Source organism: Nematolebias whitei, chromosome 16, assembly GCF_014905685.2.
Source record: "Nematolebias whitei isolate Nwh7 chromosome 16, NemWhi1, whole genome shotgun sequence".
In the NCBI taxonomy this organism is placed as follows: Eukaryota; Metazoa; Chordata; class Actinopteri; order Cyprinodontiformes; family Rivulidae; genus Nematolebias; species Nematolebias whitei.
In genome coordinates, this window is record NC_056513.1 from 12,077,681 (window position 1) to 12,096,428 (window position 18,748).

Sequence of the window (18,748 nt, forward strand, 5' to 3'; positions counted from 1 at the left end):
GTTAACTCTTAACAGTTTCCAGTCTTCTCACTTGAGAAATGAACAGCAACAGAGCAGCATTTTACTGTACATATAAAAAAGTGCACACTGAAAACACTTTACGAAATTCAAATTCAAAATCTCGCTGTCATTTGTTAGTCTAAAAATTGTTGGCCAAGAACAGTAGCTTGACACCAGCTGCAAAGTTTCCACTCATCCGAAATAAAGTGGACTGTCAGGCTTATATAGGGCTCCATGGTGCGACTCGACCACCAGTCCGTTGTTGCAAAGTGTTTCACGTCATGAAGCTCGTTTCCAATCTTCTCACGGAGCTTGGTATACATTTTTGGCATTTCTGTTAAGTATTTGCAGCTTGACACGATGTATCACACACTTTGCAGATTACATTTGGTCTTACTGTTTAAACCCAAACCAGGTCCAGATAATAGACATTATTTTTGCTCCTGTCTTTTTAACGAGTTCCTCCCCTGCTCTCTCAGCCATGCTGCTCTCCGCTTGCTCTATGCTTTGACGCCAGCCGATTACGTCAACAGCAAGCATTACTGCGGTTAGGTGGTAGAATACAGATCTCTATCATAGGCTAAATGTCTATAGTTTCTACCGTGTACCGTTTATATTGCGCATTCCTAGTTCAATCTGGCCAAAGATTCATGCAGCAAAACACAGAAGAGAACGAACTAAGAGCGAGTCAGAAAGCTGCTGTGATAAATGAAACTGATGAGTGTTTCTCAGCTGAAGCATAAAATTTAACAAAGTTACAGATAATTATTACTGGCCTGCATAATCAATCAATCGAGCTTTATTTTTATAGCACCTTCCATACAAGTCAAATACAATTCAAGGTGCTGTACAGCGTAGGAAAAAATAAATAAATAAAAATGAAGCTAAATGTTTGTCTCTGTTGCCAAGAATCTCGTGGTTATAGGAAGCATTTCACAGTCCTGACCTTTACAGATTCAGGACACAGAATCACACCCTGTTCTGTTTAATAATAAAACTGGTCTAAACAAAGCTTTAAACTGTAACACTTAACTTTTATCATAAAAATTAAACTTAGCAAGAAAAATTAAATATTTTAAAACTTATCGTTTAAAAAAAAAGACAAATAACTTCCAAGTAATTCCAGTTTACTGCGATATGGACAATATTTTCATTGTTTCTGTCAACACTATTTGTATTATTTTATGTTTTTATTCAATAGTTTGACAGTTAAGACCTTTGTTCATTCATTCTTTTTACCCACATTTCTGGATCATGGGGAGCTGGTGCCTATCTCCAGCCATCACTGTGGGAGAGGCAGGGGACACCCTGGACAAGTTGCAAGTCCATTACAGGGACACATAGAGACAAATGAGTCAGACAACCATTATAAATTAGGGACAATTTAGAGTCACCATTAACCTTACATGCATGTTTTTGTTCTGCGAGAGAAAATTGGAGCACCCGAGAAGACTAGAATTGCATTCGGGCCCAAAAAATCCAACCCAACATAGCCCCACCAGCCCGTAGCCATCATTTCCGAACCCCACCCGACCCGACGAATTAACAGTAATTACTGGGCCGAATATTTTTAATTAAGCTTTGACTACTTATATAGTTATTAACGGTCGGCGGACGTGCGCGGTTGTGTAAAAAGGGCAGAAGATCAGAGCTGAGGGGGTGTTTGTCCTTTCATGGCCGTCAAAGCGCATTAAAACCCTGTTTCTGCCTGTATTCAGCATTATTCAGACACGGACCCAGCTCTGACATGTCTGCTTTGGGATCTCGCCTGTTTGGGTAGTCAGCCGCACGCGTTCGCTAAGTGCAGTGACTGAACGTCCATTTGGGCAATGGATCGCTTCCTGGAAGTACCAGTAGTCCCATCTGAAGCTTAACTGAACTTTATTTTACCTGTTTCAAGACCGGTCAGCTCGTGGTCAAATGGCCATGTGAGGCTGGGGATAGTATGACAAGCCATGTTGCCATATAATTGGATCGCAGCTGATCCGCTGACGCGATCCAAAGCCTGACACCGACCCGGCCCATCCAGCACGTTATTATGGCCCGGCCCGAATTTGGGTTGGGCCAAGCTTCAGGCCCAGGTTAGAAATGACAGCTCTAGAGAAGACCCACGTATGTTTGAGGAGAGCACGCATGCTCTAACATTCTTGCTGTGAAACAAGAGCTCTGACCACTGCTATAGTGTGCAGCCCAGCTACGACCTGTGGTGTTCAATTCTGGTCCTCTGGAGTGACAATCCTGTATGTTTAAGATGTTTCCCTGCACTGAAACACCTGATTTAATGTTTGAATCACAGCTTTAGCATTTCCTTAAGCTCTGCAGCAGCCTGGTACTCATTCCAGTCAGGCATGGTGAAGCAGGGAAGAACCTGACATGAGCAGGATAGTGGTCATTGATGACCAGGATTGGGAACCATTAGGACTAAAAGAAAATAATAAAACCATAAGTGCTGGTAATGTAACTCTGGTAGTTTAATTTCACACTACCAGTACTGATCCCTGTTTATTTGTTTATTTCAGTGTCAGATCCCAGATCTCAGCATTAAAAATGGTAAGAGTTCAGTGTGAGGATGACCAGAACTTGACTTTTTAAGACCCGAGTGTCAAAAAATAAAATAAAAAATCAGCAGAGATATAGTTTTATATTTTTACATTTTATCTGGGTAAAACCTGATGGCTGAAGATGGTGTGAATAATTAACGAGAGACTGTGTGACACTTACACAGGTAGAAACTGAGCTGAGGATCCTCCAGGTGACTTCTCACAAAGTGTCTCACAGCATCAACTGGACAAAGGACACAGAGAAAATCAGCTGGAGTGTTAACAAACTACAACAAACCTCTGTTGCTCATTGTGTGGACTGCAAGTCATGTTTCAGAAGCAATTTCCCTCTAATTAGTCGTTCCGGGATTACAGACTGGTCTCATTCTTTCTGTCTCTGTTACTGCTGTGGCTACAGTCGTAAATGTGGTGAGGAAGCCACACGTGGATTTCACATTGCAGCCATACCTGTGGCAGGTGAAATGAACACTCTCCACCTTATGAAGCAACACAAACCTGTCTCAAGAGGCCTGAAGAAGCCTTGGAGAGCATATCTGTCTGGAAACTGGACCCTCAGGACCACCTGGAGATGCAGAAGTTATTTATAGTTAGTGTGTGTGATTTTTATTTTGTAAAGAAATGTATGAATTTGATAATTGGAACGTGGTTGGAACGCACTTTGGGATATTTCGTCATCTTCTCCTTCATCTGCGCTTCTTTCATAGATTTAGTCATGAGGGGAGCCTCTTCTAATAACTTCCTGAAGAATAAAACAACAACAGAAACAGACCAGATATGAAATAAAATACAGGCTGTTTGGTTGTTGATAAAAAAAGACGAGCAGGGTTAAATCTTCTGCCCTCGCTCGTGTGTGGCCGTGCATGCGTATTGTGCATGTCAGAGGCAGAGACAAATTGCTGCGGTCGGCTTAATTCCACCCTTGGTAATTGCAGTTATTGACATGGTAGCAGTGTCGCAATGAGGCAGCCGGCTAATGTTGACAGAGATTAAAGGTTGTGCGCGTCGAGGTCTCAACCTGATGGCGTTCGGTCTAAGACTGGAAGATCTACACAAAACAGACTCACTAATTGCTCCCAGTACGAGGCATTTGGAAGCCTTTGTAGTGTGTGTGTGGTATTTTTATGAAAGAGAACACGAACGTCGACACACACAATGTCTCCACAGCTGTGACCACGTCCAGAGAGTGCAGAGTAAACTTAGATGCATCTGTTTGAAGAAGCGCTCATAAATAAATAAAAACTTCAAACTCATAATAAATAGAAACAAAACATCCCTGCATCAGTGGCCTCTCATCACTGCTATGGTATTCAACAATTAAAGGTTATATATATTGACAAAACTCAGCAGGACCGCACACAGAACTGACTAATTATCGGTTTCAGCGTGTGCAGGACCACAGGTCAGATTCAGACGCGTTTCTGTAGCAACGAGACATTTCAACTAAATATTGAGTAAAAACTTTAGACCTCTTCCTATGACAAACCTCTCGCTTTTCAGCTGAGCGAAGCGCTTCCGCACATCGTCCACCGTCACTTCAAAGAACTCGTCGGGCAGGTCCTCGTTGTCCTCTGTGTGACGGGATGTCAAGTCCAGGTGATAGATCAGAGGCTCCCTGTTCACCGGCTGCAGAAAGGAAGACAATCGGTTATTGAACGAGTGTCCGCACTAACGTTCTCGTGTGCAACACCATGAGTAAAACAAGGACAAGTGAGAGAGGAGAGATTTTAAAAAGACATAGCACTTCTAGAAGGAATGTATATCGTCCGCCACCTTTCATGAAAGAGCTTTAAACTAATATCATCTGACGAACGATGCAGTTACTGTATAGCCATTTTGGTGAAACCTTAAAAACGACTTTACTCACAATCTCATGTGAGTGAATGTTGTTCAAAACTCTCAGCTACTGCTGCATGAAATTTTATCACAGTATCTGTTAAATTGAGTTACAGCCATTTTTGTGTTTACAAAGTTTAGTCGGCTGTGGCGGCCATCTTGAATGAGGCTGACTAGTTGAACATCCAAACAGACACAAACATAAACATTATCATCTGCCGTCAAGCTTCTGAATTAAACTCAATCATGGAGAAACCCACATCTAGAAAATCTGATAAACTGAATTAAAGAGGAGTGACTAGGCCTGTCACGATAACAAATTTTGCCGGGCGATTAATTGTCTCAGAAATTATTGAGATAAACGACAATATTGTTTGAAATTTGACAATAATTAGTAATTATTGTCAAATTTAAGAAGAAATGTTGATTTTATTTTGAGTGTAGTACCTTTTTTGACCACCGGATGACAGTATAAGACAGTTTGAACCGAAGGATGGATAGTGAGGGCACAAGCAGCGTGTCTCTGATCAAGAAAGCTCATCAGAGACTCTACTTCCTCAGACGGCTGAGGCGAGCTGGTCTGGGAAGCTCAGTCCTCACCTCCTTCTACAGGTGTGCAGTGGAGAGCATCCTGTGCTCGAGCATCAATGTGTGGCATGGAGGCTGCACAGCTGCAGAAAGAAAAGCTTTGCAGAGAGTGGTGAAGGCTGCACAGAAATCTGTTGGAATCAGCCTCCCCACCATCACAGACATCTACACCTCCAGATGCAGGAAGAGGGCCACCTGCATCATGAAAGACCCCACTCACCCAGCACACACACTTTTTGCCCCACTCCCCTCAGGAAGGAGGTTAAGGAGCATTAAGTGTAGAACCACTAGACTGAGGAACAGCTTCTACCCTGAGATTGTTAGACTCATGAATCTCTAACTAGAATAATCACTGTGAAAAACCATATGTTGCTGCTGATCTGTTTCATGTTGCTGCTGATCTGTTTCATGTTGCTGTTGATCTGTTTCAATGTTGATGCTGTTTCATGCGTGCACATCTGCTCACAGACTCATGTTCATGTTTGTGCTGATGTTCAATGTTTAATGTTATGAGTGCTTAGTGTATATTTAGTTGATGTTATTCTTAGTTCATATCTTAGATGTTATTACTGTTTTTCTTATACATTTTATTGTTGGATGTAACTGGGACCCTGTGTACATAATTTCGCTCCACCACATGTACTACATGAGGTGCGAATGACAATAAAGAAACTCTGACTCTGACTCTAAGAAAAATGGGAGGGAGGTCACTTGACGTGACATGGGCTGTCTCTCATTCCTTTTTTTTCCGGTTCTCAAAATGGCGGACGTTCTGTGTGGTTTGAGCTCTTTAGCATAGCATTTTTTTAATCAGGTCTCTCTTGTAAATGAGTCCTCGAGGCTCAATGGGATTTACCTGTATAAATAAAGGTTGATTGATTGATTTTCACACAAAGCTTTTAATAAAAATTAAAAAAAAATCAGTAAAAAAAAGTTATCTTCTTTTTGCAGAGAAAAACAACTTTTTAGATGAAGGCACAGGTTTCAACCGTGAATTTTGGAGCTTCGACAAGTCGGAGGTTTTTTCCCCGAGGTCGACCTGTTAGCTTAGCTCGTAGCTTAGCTTCTCAGCTTAGCTGCTTTTAACGATCCAAAAACGTGATTTTGGATGGTTAAAATGGATTTTAAAGATAAAAGAGAAAGGGATGGATCAGTGAAGAACACTGGAGTTGAGCCTTTTGTCATCCAGTGTCTTCAGTAGAAAGAGAGAGACACGAAGAAACAATAAACCCAGTAAACGAAAATGAGGTTGATAATTTGAATTTATCATGCATTTGATTTTTTGTTTATCGCGACAGGCCTAGGAGTGACTCCTGAAAGATGAAAACAGGTTTACCTCCCAAAACGCCTCATGATCCACTCCCTGGTCTTGCAAACTGGCAGTTGTTTTACACTGACAGAAAAAACAAACAAAAGCTTTAATTAATCGGCTCAAAAAGGAACTTTCAGTTTCAAGTAAAAAGGATTTCTTGCTGCTGATACAAATATTATTCCAGCACAGCACATTATCCTGAAGTAGCAAGTTAGCTTACACTGCTAAAAAATATATCAATAAATTCCCAAAAGTTATCTTTAAAAGAAAGACTGTGATTTCTGCAACAACAACAACAATTTGTTTGATTTAATCTGCTCAGTTTCTTTAGCTTTTCTGACCTTTGCAGTTTGGTGCAAACTTGGTCTTAATATCTACAGTATTAAAAAAAAAAAACTTAGCTTCATTAACTTTAACTTCATTAAATTTAAATAAATTTTAAATATTTTAATCAGAAAAATAAAAATGAAACGACATTCCGTAATAGCTTATAAAATCTGTTGTATGTAGTGCTCAGGTTGTAGAAGAGTTCTCAGATATAATTTCTGATTTTATTTGTACGTTCTGTGATGCTGGAGCTCACCTTGGTGTTCGAACTGTGGCTGGATTTGGGTTTTTTGGCTTTGGGTGATTCTACTGTTGTTGTAAGAGCAGACAGAGATGAAGATGATGATGAAGATAGTGGGAGCGCACTAGTTTCTCCTCCTGTGCCTCCGAGGCGCTGACCGCCTCCGGAAAAAGGAATGAAAGGTGTTGCAGGAGCAGAGGAGGAGGAAGTGGATGAACGGGAGTCCAGTCCTGATGGCTCCGCTTCTTCTGCATCCTCAGTTAGTATTTCACTTCCTGCGGGGGGAACTTTGGGCCGAACCACCTCCTGAAGGTTTGGAACGTCTTCTTGTTGGATAGGAATGGAGCCTGCGGATGTGGCAGGAGTTGGCACTGGTGGCGTTTCTAGTGGCTCAGCGGGAAGCGAGTCTTGAGTTTGCACAGGTTTTGGTGCTGTCCCAGAAAACGACAGAACAGGACTGGGAGCAGGATCAGGCTGAGGTGATGGGCTGGGAGTGGTTTCCTTGGCAACAGGCGGGATTGGCATAGCAGCAGTATCCTCCTCCTCTCCTGGCGTTTTGTCTTTTTTAAGAAGAAACCTGAAAGAAAAACACCAACATTAGAGGCTTACATGACTCCTAGCTCTGCAAAGTTTACATAACATTTATGAATAAACAGCATTGTCTCAGGAGTTTGTGTGGAAAAGGCTACAAAAATTCTTTTTTAATCGATTTATTTCAGCTGAAGGCATGATTTGTTTGTCCAGCACATTTTTAATGTGTTTTGTTAAGAAGCTGGAAATTTGGGGAAACATTTTTTCATGTAGTCAAATGAAAGAAACCTACTTTAAACAGAGGAGGTCTCAGATTTCAACTTTCAAAAACATACAATGCAGCTTTAGACCTGACTCCCATTCAGCTCCACTCCAATTCACTCTTTCATGCAGGTGATCAAAACACATCTCATGAGCACGGCAGACAAAGAGCATAACGGGCCTCCTTTGTGAGAGGCGAGAAGTTCCTGTCCAATCTGCAGGTGAATCTAAGTCCACAACCAGGCCTCTGATTCGGTTTGATTAAGCTTGGGACTCCACACACTCCAGATACTTTTTAATTGATAAATCCTCCAGGATGGGAAGCCAAACATCTTCAGCTTCAGAATAGAAGTCCAGTTGTTTGTTTTTTAACCTTTTTTTTTTTTTATTAATTTCTGCAAGTTTCGTTAACATTTTAATCAAAAACATTATTGCTGTCTGTCTTTAAGTGACATTGGAACATAAATCAGTAAATTCAGTCTCTGTGCTGGTAAACAGTTTTATAACACAATAATTAATGAACAATTGAAATACATCACACAGCAGCAGCAAGAAACTGAACTCACGCAGCCTACCTGAGAATGGCACTTCCTCCCGTAAGACCAAGAGATTTCAGAGTGGCCTTCTTCAGCGCTTCCTCCCCACTCACCTACATACACACACACACACACACACACACACACACACACACACACACACACACACACACACACACACACACACACACACACAGATGTATGGACAAACAGCTGTGCTGTCGTAAAACTAATTCACTTTCATCTTTTAGAAAGGGAGAGTAAAAGCAACGCTGCATACCTCGTCTCTCATGTAAACACACACAGGAGTGGCTCCTGATCCGAGTAGCTCAGACACGCTGGAGAGAGGCAGAAACGTTAGGGAGGATGAGAAACAGATAAAATTATGAGTAAATTATTTTACTTTGATTCAAATTAAAACCCAGAGGTAACACTCCTTTTTAGAGCATTCTGCAGTAAAAGCTCCTGCTATGCAGTGGCACACTGACTGCATGTGTGAAACCATGTGGGAATGATGTTGTGCAGAAACTAATTGAACCATAAATATTTTACTATTGTTCCTTTCTATTCTAAAAAAAAAAAAAGAAAGCTTTCCCATCTGCTTCCCAACATGCACAAAGCTGTTTTTATGTTGGTGTGGAGCTGATGCACATTTCATGGAAGTAAAAAAAGATCAGGACATGCAGTGATGTAATTTAATGGAGATGAGATGAAGGCTAGTGAGCTGCAGGAGCACCTGGAGTTGCACAGCTGGAACTACTGAGCAACAGCTGTGCGCGGGTGTGTATATGTGTATGTGTGTGTTTGAGAACCGAAGCGCCTATGCTGGGATGAACAGCACTGCTTGAAACTGTTTTAGTTTTACCTAAATAGAAAAACAAATATTTTTATGTGCACTTGCTCCCTGTATGAACATCTGGGCTCCCATAACAGTTCTTCTTTAACTTTTTTTTATTGAAAGTTCTTCTTTAGTTGTAGCGTTGTTTCATATCAAAGACTGAATTTGTTGTTGCTGATCTGTTGTTACAGCACACTTGATGCAACTTATATGTTTTAGTGTAGATAATTACCACACATTAAACGATGCGATGTGTAGTTCCAGGTGTGTTTTCATCTTAAGACAGTATGAAAGTGTGTTTGTTTTTAAGCAATTTTAAATTTCAGCATGAGGAAAAACTTTTATTTGTCTTTATGAATAATTTTAAGTAAATAACATGATCGGCACAATGTTGAAAAATGTCTTGTTCATTGAAGAGATCCCAAAGCTTTTAAATTTCTGCTGCTGTTTTTGAACCCGACATCCCAAAGACAATATTTATGATTTGATATGATCAGCCTGTTGAACAGAAATACTTCCTGTGGATTAAAGGTCTGCCTTCAAATAAAAAAGCTGGATTCTAACAGTGAAAAGTTTTTTCCTGTGAACAAGTTTTCATCAAAATTGTAGAAAACAAAACCCGTTTTTTGCTGCAATAACCACCAAATTTGTGTTTTAGTGAACAAGAAAACAGGAATGCTTGACAAGTAAAAAAAAGCACATTACTCTAATTTATATTTCATTTATTTTTCTTTAATTTTGGTAATCAGCTATCCTTTAATAATCAAACCCTATTTTGACTTTTACTAAAAGACTTTTATTAAACAAAAGTTAGCTTTTTTAAAAATGTATTTAAAATGTATCAGTTTTACTTTAACGATCTGATCAATTTAATTTCCAAATTAAGTCATTTTAAAGCATTAAAAATAACATATTAATATTTGCTTGCACAATCCAAAGTTAGTCCTAAAACAATCCTTTGTTGAAGAGAAAGTTCTCGAACGAATGAAAGAATCCACACGAATAAATCAAAGGAAGAGCGAACGTGTTAGCACCTGATCTGGGGGAAATGTGTGATCAGCTCCCACAGACTCAGTCCAGAGGAGAAGGAGCCCTGGAGCCGAGAGCCGTCCTCCATCTGGAGCGCAACCCGCACCTGACGCAGAAGAAACCACAAAAACAACAAGTGGTGTTTAAAGCTACGGCAGAGACTGCCAACACTCTAATTAAACAAACAAACACGGCGAAGAAATAAATAACAGTCATAAACTACCAGCATCCGTTCATTAATAATAAACTTCAAAAGGTCAAAACTAATCATATAATGAAGAGCATTGCTCTGACACTAAAACAGACACTTTGAAGTATTCTGAACATCATTACCAGTTTTACTTCCTGAGCACTAAATCTAAAAATAACAATATTTATTTGTACACCTCAACCTGAAAGATTTCACTTTGATAAACTCTGGGGCAAAAATCTTCCTAATTGCTGAAAAAGGAAACTCGCTTGAGTGAAGTACCCTTTATCTCCCCAGGTGGCCTTTTAAACGTTCTTGGCTCTTGAGGAAATAAACTTTTTGATAATCAGACCTGATGAAGCCGCACATGTGGGCCTACATGAGTCTGAAAATGAGTAACACCAGGCAAACAGTTTGAGTCTGTTGTTCTTTCTCTCTGAGTCACACTACAAGTTGTTTATGTTTACTCAACAACAGCGTTGTCCAGAACAGAGAGCGCCCTGAAGTGTCGGCACACCAGGGGAGATGAAAAGAGAGCACTCTCGCACACAAGACTGCCAAAGGTGTGTGTGTGTATATATAAAACCTGTGAGGGATCAACAGTCAGCCATCCATCAAATGGACAGAACAGCAGATCAAACCCAACTGTGATTTAACTGCTTAGATTATGATGCTATGATGTCATAGGAAAATACAGCTTAACTACAACAAAGTCTTGGGTTTTGTTTGGGAGGGGAGGGTTGGATACAACTTAAGAGACTGAATACAAACTGAGAATGTATCCTCTTTCAGCACCGACAATATAAAAAAAAAAAAAATCGGATGGTCTAAATATAAAAATACTGAAAAATACATAACTTGAATTAGGGTTTAACATTCCTTGAAGGGATGCATGTTCCCCACAGTTTTTCACACTGGAGGTTAAGGATCATTTTATGGTGAGAAATGATGGCGTTAGGAACTTTTTGATCAAATCTTGAAAATGACGTTACGTGCAATCTCAAGCAATAATGCAAGATCCTGCGTGCTCAGAACATGTGCTGTACATGACTCTCAGCTACTACCCCACCAAGCTTTAGCTCAATATCTGAAAAGTTGACAGAGTTATAGCCTTCTTTGTGTTCGCTAAAGCTGATTAGCTGTGGTGGTCATCTTTAATCAGCTTGACTCCAAAAGTTAATCAGTTGTAAATGTTCATCCAGTGATTACAGTCTGACAGTTTCTTTAAAGCCCATTCAGTGATTTGATTTATGAAATATTTTGCTAACAGACAAAACAAACACGAGCATACAGAGACAAAAATCCGTACAGAACAATTCTCACAGTTTGAGCTCAACACATTTTAGCATCCTCTTTTTATGTTAGAGTTGTGTAATGAATGCTTTGGGTACTGAGGGTAGATTGTCCAGGAAAACAGGGTGTGGTGAAGAGATGAAGCAAATACTGAATCCAAAAATCTTCTTCTGTTGGGCAAAGAAATCCAGAATGGGTACAGACAGTGAAAGTTTGGACTCCAGACAATTCTACTTATACTGTAGGTTTCAAGTAAGATGTGCAATAAGCTTTAAAACTGAGATAACTGGTTTTTGGTGGCCAAATGTTCACAGTAATGCATCTTACTATTTCTTCAATTTCAACATTTCTCATCTCTGTGAAGTAGAACCCATCAGGTTCTGGACTGTTCACCCACTAACTAGTAATATGAACTGGGATTAAACCGCCAAGTGTCAAGTTACTTTCATCCCACAATTTATGTTCCTTTCCAATAATAATTATTTTAAACACAAACATAACACTTGCTCACTATTCCAGATAGGTATAAACTAGAATACAAAAAATGTATATTAGAAAATGTGCTAATCCAATGCCATAATCTCTTTCATGCTACTCTGATAGCTCAATTTGTTGGTGTTTTTATTTAATTTAACCAACAACCACTATTTAACCACTATTTAACACTTTTGTCCATTTTTGTCATAAATGCATTTAAATTTTTTACTAACCTGACTGTCAGCTCCACTTTGTTTCCTCGTACTTGTCACCATTTCCAGTTTAGCGTTGTTGGGAAGATTGGCAAACCTCCATGGCAGGGTCAGGTCAAGAACCGTCCTCTGAAATCTGTCGATAGTTGACAACAGATAAACAATACTTACAGTATAGCAATTACAAAAAGACAACTATTAAGTTTAACATTGAATTTACGTCACCTAAACAGTTAAGTTGTTAAATAGAGGAAAAATTTAATATAAATCATAAAGATAAATCACATGTACTAAAAATACACTTCAAGAAACAGTTCCTGTAATTTTACTATTCTGTTAAAGTGAAGCCAAGTTTATGAATTATTGATGACAAGCTGTGCTTTTTCTTGATCTTTAATTCATTTTTTATATACAAAATGAGGTGTTCTCACTAGAAGTCTGAATTAAAAATAGGCTAACACTTTTATAGTAACTTAGTTAACTAAAGACCGAAATGTCAAACTGCTCTGAAACAAAATATTTCAACAGTTGTTTACACTTTGTGTTGAGTTGACATGATCAGATTCTCATAATTTTAGCCATCTGGCAATTTCACTTAAACTTAGTACTTCAAGGAAGACCTGCTAAAGTTTTCTAAAACAATATTTTATTACGGGTATTGAGAGACAAATTGCAAACTTGTGTAAAATAACAAATTATAGACTCACATCTTCAGATATTGTACATGCAAAATAGCAAATTAGAGAGGAAGCTGTGTTCATTTTAGATTTCTAACAGTCACTGTCAACTGACAAGAACGACAATGACTGGATACAGTTAATGAAGACTTAAAACAAATTTCCAAAATGAAGCATTTGGTTCATGTGCCAGTGACAATTAAATAGACAATGAATTAGCAAAAACATTTTAAAACAACAACAAAATAACATTTTTTTTTTCTAAAAGTGAGTACATTCTGTTGGTGTGACATTTTTCATAACTTTAAAGACGAGTCTTAATATTCAGCGTCAGACTCATTGCCCAGTTTTGAACAATATAATGACAATTTAAATAAAAACAGTTGCACTTAGCCTGGCATTTATTCACCAGTAAACCATTAAATAGAGACAACAAATGGTATCAAGATACTCAAATTGTGATAACTGATATAAATCAGTTGGCCAATGAGCGTCATACTCTCAGCTCTGTTGTCATCTGAAGTTATGTACTAACCACATACTTTATGGCGTACTTTTTTTATCTGACAAACTCAAAATTTACCTACATTTGTTTTTAGCCAGTTGGTAATTTTAAAGCCTGCCAATGACCCATCAGAACACTGAAGTGTGTTATATAGGACTCCTTATTCAGACTATATTTGTGTTAAAACCACCACATAATAGCTAAACAGCTATGAGTGGTCAACAACAGGTAAACCCAGGCAGAATTTAGTAGAAAAAAACACAATCTAAACAATCTGAGCTCTCACAATTATTTAGCATCTCTGCTGATAAAACATAGTTGATAGTTATGTTTCCTTTAAAAGCGTACAAAGAAAAAGTCTATCAATGAGGAAAACACAGCTGAAAAGTAATAACTGATCCTTTTTGATTATATGGTTTTAATCACACCTGCCCATTAAATGTAAATATATTTTCCAAAACTTGGTCGAGGCATTCTGACGGCAAAAATATAGATTAAACTATAGTTAAAATGTAATTTGTATCGAGTCCAGCTAGACTTTAACTCTAAGTTGTTAAATAGGAATATTTTGAACAGAAATAAACTCCCATCACAACTTCAGTCTCAGCACAGAAGCTATTTTAGTGCACACATTGTTGTTGGTATGTTGTTTATTATTATCAGCATCAATACTATCACGACCATGAGCTTGTAAAATTACTGAGGTGAAAGAACCGAGAGTCATCGCATAAATAAAAAGCACAAAGTACATTAGCTTACTTTAAACCGTGATCATCGGGGTCAAACCCATGTTTTATGCAGACATCCTCCAGGACCTGAGTACGAGAAATAGTCACAAAAAAAGCATAGTCAAACATTACAAGTGGCACTAAAACAGAAAAATGACCCGTCACTGGCTAACATGAGTTAGCACAGGATGCTAACAGAAAAAAAGAGTTCGCTGGTGCGACTTGACAAAGAAACAGAAAAATTCACCCGTAAACACCAGAAACCATCGTGGGTTTCTTAAACACAACCAACCTGTAACAACGGCGTGTTTGGTGACACTTTAACTGCTTGTCTTCTCCCATTTGGAGTCAGAACTGTCACTGCTGAACTGCTGGCTGCCATTGTTTACAGTGACGTCACAGTGTTTGTTTGAATCAACTTTATTAACCAGCTGCGAGCCTGCAACAACACACACAGAGCCAAATTCAGCCAAAATATACGAAACTACAGTAAACTGGATTTATTTATTGCACTGAAAGGGTGTAGTTTCCTTAAATAGTTACTGAATGGCATCTGCACATGCTTTCAATTCAAACTGTGCATATTAATAAATGAAATACAAACACAACCAAGTTCAAGTCGTGTTTATTTGTCATATGCAAGGTTAACACGGGGTTAAAAGTACAATGAAATGCTAAGGATAAGAAGAATCAATTTGACTCGCTAAAAAGTCAAAGAACAAACCAACAAGAAAAATATAAAAAAGCATGCAATAAGAGTACACACGCACACACACACACAAAGTACCAAAAAGTGAAAAAGTAATTAAAATATTTACAGTGTCCTAAAGAGAGATATTGAACAACAACATGGTAGAATATAATGGTGCAGCAGGATGAATTTGAACGAATAAGTATTTTGAGGTAGTATATTTCGAGGTAGTAATATAAACTAAAATGCACATGATATACACACACACACATATATATACTGCACTCAACATATACCACACTGGTTGTGTGACAGGTTATTGCAGGTAGTGACATTGAGGTTGAATTATTAGTTAGTTGTTGCCAGTTGTTCAGTGTTATTTATTGAGATTTCAGTAATCTGACAGCTTGTGGGTAATATCTAAAAAAGTTAAATCTGGTCCTCTGGACATTCAAAAAAACCCAAAACAAAGCACAACAACAAAAAAATGTAGAAACGTTTCGTCTCTCATCCGAGAGACTTCCTCAGTCTGAGGTGCTGTATTGTGTCAAGCATTAGACTTAATGATATATTTATCAAAACTTGAATAATTATTATTGATATCAACTGAATTTTTTAGTAGGTAAAAACTAAAAGCTTCCAGATCATCATTTTCACATGGTACTCGGGTGATTAAAAAGGGCATATCAACTGTGTGATTTATATGTAATTAATGTGATTTGTTGTTACCACAACAAAGCAGGAAAAAATATAAAGATTTTCAAAGAAACAGAGATCTTTTAACATATTTCTCTTTGGACAGACAGTATAATCTGTGTCTCAAAACAAAAGGACTAACAAGTGTCTTCATGTTTTTTTCATTTAACATTAGTGTTAATATGCAAAAATACTTTTTAAGGGGATATTTTTATGTTTAGGTTACGAATACTGAGTCAATTCTTCTGCAAGAAATTAAATCCTCCCCATTAAGATTACAAACTATACGAAGATCTTCATTTTCTTCTGGGTTAGGGTTAGACTAGGATGTGTGACAAAAACAGAACACAAAGTGGCTTGAAATTATTTATGGTGGCCCTCTGAGGAGGAGATTGATCATGTCAGTAAAGTGACCACAACACAGCCAGCCTGGTTCCCATATGGCGACTTCATGTACCATGTGCAGTTTAACAGATGACCTGAACAGAGAAAGAAGAATGAAAGCTATTTTCTCCCAGCATGGATAAAACTGAATTAAAGCTGCCATCGGACCGGTCAGACAACCCAACACGTGGCACAAACAGGTGGAGAGGTGTGAGGCAGGGACTCCAAAGGCTGACTGACCAACAAACAGCAACATTCAAACAAAAATGTCAGCATGAAAGACAAATAACTGGCACCATCTGGAGAAACAAACCCATTTCCTTCCTCACTCATCAGGACAGAAGCTTAAAAATGTCACAAACTTACCAAAGCATCTGGCTTCACCGAAAAAAGAACAAAAATGTAATGGCAGAATACTACTAAATGTAAGAAATGATGGGTCTGTTCAATGGATTTGATTGATTGTAGGAGAAAAGCTGTGGTCGCACCTAGTTTTCTATATTTCATTGTCTACTTGACATTTCAACTCCACTTAGACTCACCCATTTTCTAATACGCCTTGTTCCATTCAGGGTCACGGGATAGCTGACGCCTATCTCCAGCTGTCTCTGTAGGAGAGGTGGAGGACACTCTAAACAGGTCACATGTCCATCACAGGGACACATAGAGACAAACAACCATTCACACCTAATGACAGTTTAGACCTGTGAAGCTAGCATGCATGTTTTGGTTTGTGGGAGGAAACTAGTGTTTCCAGAGAAAACCCACAGATGCATGGGGAGAACATACAGTACAAACGCCACACAAAAAGACTGGAGTTAGTGAAATACAAAGTTATGATCATGTTCAAAAGATCTGCTGACACCAGTAATCACCAAAAAAGTCATAATTGCCAACACATACTCCATAACATTCAAGCATGATATTGTATGCGTGTGGAAAAAATCTATTGTAATTTTAGTAAAGTTATTAGAATGTTGCAAGAACTATTGATATGTGCACTTTCTCATAGATCTGTTCACGACAGGGAGGACATTTTTTAGTAATGTTAGCATTAATGAGCACATATTTTCCTCTTGCAAAGAGAATCAGTGTTGATGATGACTGCATACCATTTATCAAATATATTTAAAATTTCTGAAAAGTTTTTATATTAATTGGTATCACAATCACAGTGTGGACATGCTAAGCTTGACAACACCTAACAACAAACATGAAAATGAGGAAACATGAGCGCAGGAGTTTGCTCTTTCTTGTTGGGACAGTTATCTGGTAATGGAGGAGTGGACAACAATTTGACACAAGCATATTTCACAGAGTAGAAATCAGGCAACACACAAAGCAATGTACAAAATGAGGTAAATCAAAGTAAAGACATAAAAACGATGCAGAGAATGACGACAAACCAGTGTGGAGCATACAGGTTCAAAACACAGATCATCTGGTGTTGAAAGCTACTGAATAGTGGGTTTTTAAATGGGACTTGAAAACCGAGAGGGAGGGGGCCTGTCTGACAAGCAGAGGTAACTCGTTCCAAAGTCTTGGTCCTGCTACAGAGAAGGCCCTGTCACCTCTGCGCTTAAGACAGGTTCCTGGAACTGTGAGGAACAACTGGTCCGCTGACCTCAGGGAACGTGGTGGGACATACGGCTGTAGAAGATCAGAGAGATGGGGGGGCGAAACTGTTCAGTGATTTGTAGGCATACAGGAGTATTTTGAACTGGATTCGAAGGTGAACCGGTAACCAGTGCAGTGAGGCCAAAACTGGTGTAATGTGCTCTCTTTTGCCTGTACTGGTTAAAAATCGGGCTGCTGCATTCTGGACCAGTTGTAGTTGTGCAATGGAGGTCTGACTGATACCAAACAGGAGCGAATTGCAGTAATCAAGCCTAGATGTAATGAATGCATGTATTACTGTCTCCAGGTTATTTTTGGACAATATGGGCTTCAGTTTAGACAGCCGCCTCAGTTGGAAGAAACATGATTTAACAATCATGTTTACGTGATTGCTAAGTTTCAGGGAAGGGTCCATTATCACGCCCAGATTATTAACTCTTTGTTTTTATGACAGGGTTAGAGCGGAAAGGTCGATGCAGTGGTTTGTGATCGTGTCATTGGGAGGGAACAGCATGACTTGAGACTTCTTTTCATTGCAACTTAAGAAATGTAAAGCCATCCAGTCCCTGATGTCAGCCAGGCAGTCGAGCAGAGGTTGAATAGAGCATGTGCCATTGTGTCTTAGGGGGAAGTAAATTTGACAGTCATTGGCGTAGAAGTGAAAGGGTATGTTGTGTTTCGGTAAAATAACACCAAGTGGCAGCAGGTATAAAGAGAATAGGAGGGCACCCAGGATGGACCCCTGCGGAGCCCCCCATTTAAGCTCTGTTGCTGTAGAGCTAAAATCCTTGATGGAGACACAAAAGGATCTGTCAGCGAGGTAAAATCTGAATGACATGAGGGCTGACCCTGTGATGCCCACCCACTGCTCCAACCTAGCAGAACGTTAACGTTTCTACCTCATGTACTACACATGTACTAAAAAGCATGGGTCTCTATCTTAATTACTTGTTTAGATTAGAATGTTTAGTTTAGCTTAGACGTCTTTTTGCATTTATTATAGGTCTTTTTGTATTTATTGCACTGTTGTTTTGTTTTGCACATTATGTTCTATGTTGCACCGTGATCCTGTTTCATTTCAAAATGAAACGTAGTTGAAATTACAATAAAACCTCTCTGACTCTGAAATTGATGTTTTTCCATTTTTTTCAAGTTCAGTTTAAGTACAAAAAACATTGTTTCATATCACAAAGATACAACTGCTGCTTTGTATGAACAGTA

The 18,748-nt window shown here is 38.8% G+C and overlaps 1 protein-coding gene across 1 annotated transcript in view; it reads right to left on the reverse strand.

Moving 5' to 3' along the window:
- The window catches only part of aspscr1 (ASPSCR1 tether for SLC2A4, UBX domain containing), a 26,131-nt gene extending 11,600 nt beyond the window's left edge, over positions 1 to 14,531 (reverse strand). Inside the window, exons 1-12 of the mRNA XM_037690230.1 lie at positions 14,432 to 14,531; positions 14,171 to 14,226; positions 12,251 to 12,365; positions 10,063 to 10,163; positions 8,471 to 8,528; positions 8,230 to 8,303; positions 6,878 to 7,439; positions 6,319 to 6,375; positions 4,045 to 4,184; positions 3,219 to 3,300; positions 3,057 to 3,123; positions 2,722 to 2,784 (exon numbers count right to left, since the gene is read on the reverse strand). Of these exons, the coding sequence (XP_037546158.1) occupies positions 2,722 to 2,784; positions 3,057 to 3,123; positions 3,219 to 3,300; positions 4,045 to 4,184; positions 6,319 to 6,375; positions 6,878 to 7,439; positions 8,230 to 8,303; positions 8,471 to 8,528; positions 10,063 to 10,163; positions 12,251 to 12,365; positions 14,171 to 14,226; positions 14,432 to 14,521 (1,465 nt within the window). The 5' untranslated portion in view covers positions 14,522 to 14,531. The remainder of the gene's footprint in view (positions 1 to 2,721; positions 2,785 to 3,056; positions 3,124 to 3,218; positions 3,301 to 4,044; positions 4,185 to 6,318; positions 6,376 to 6,877; positions 7,440 to 8,229; positions 8,304 to 8,470; positions 8,529 to 10,062; positions 10,164 to 12,250; positions 12,366 to 14,170; positions 14,227 to 14,431) is intronic.
- Between the last annotated feature and the right edge of the window lie 4,217 nt (positions 14,532 to 18,748).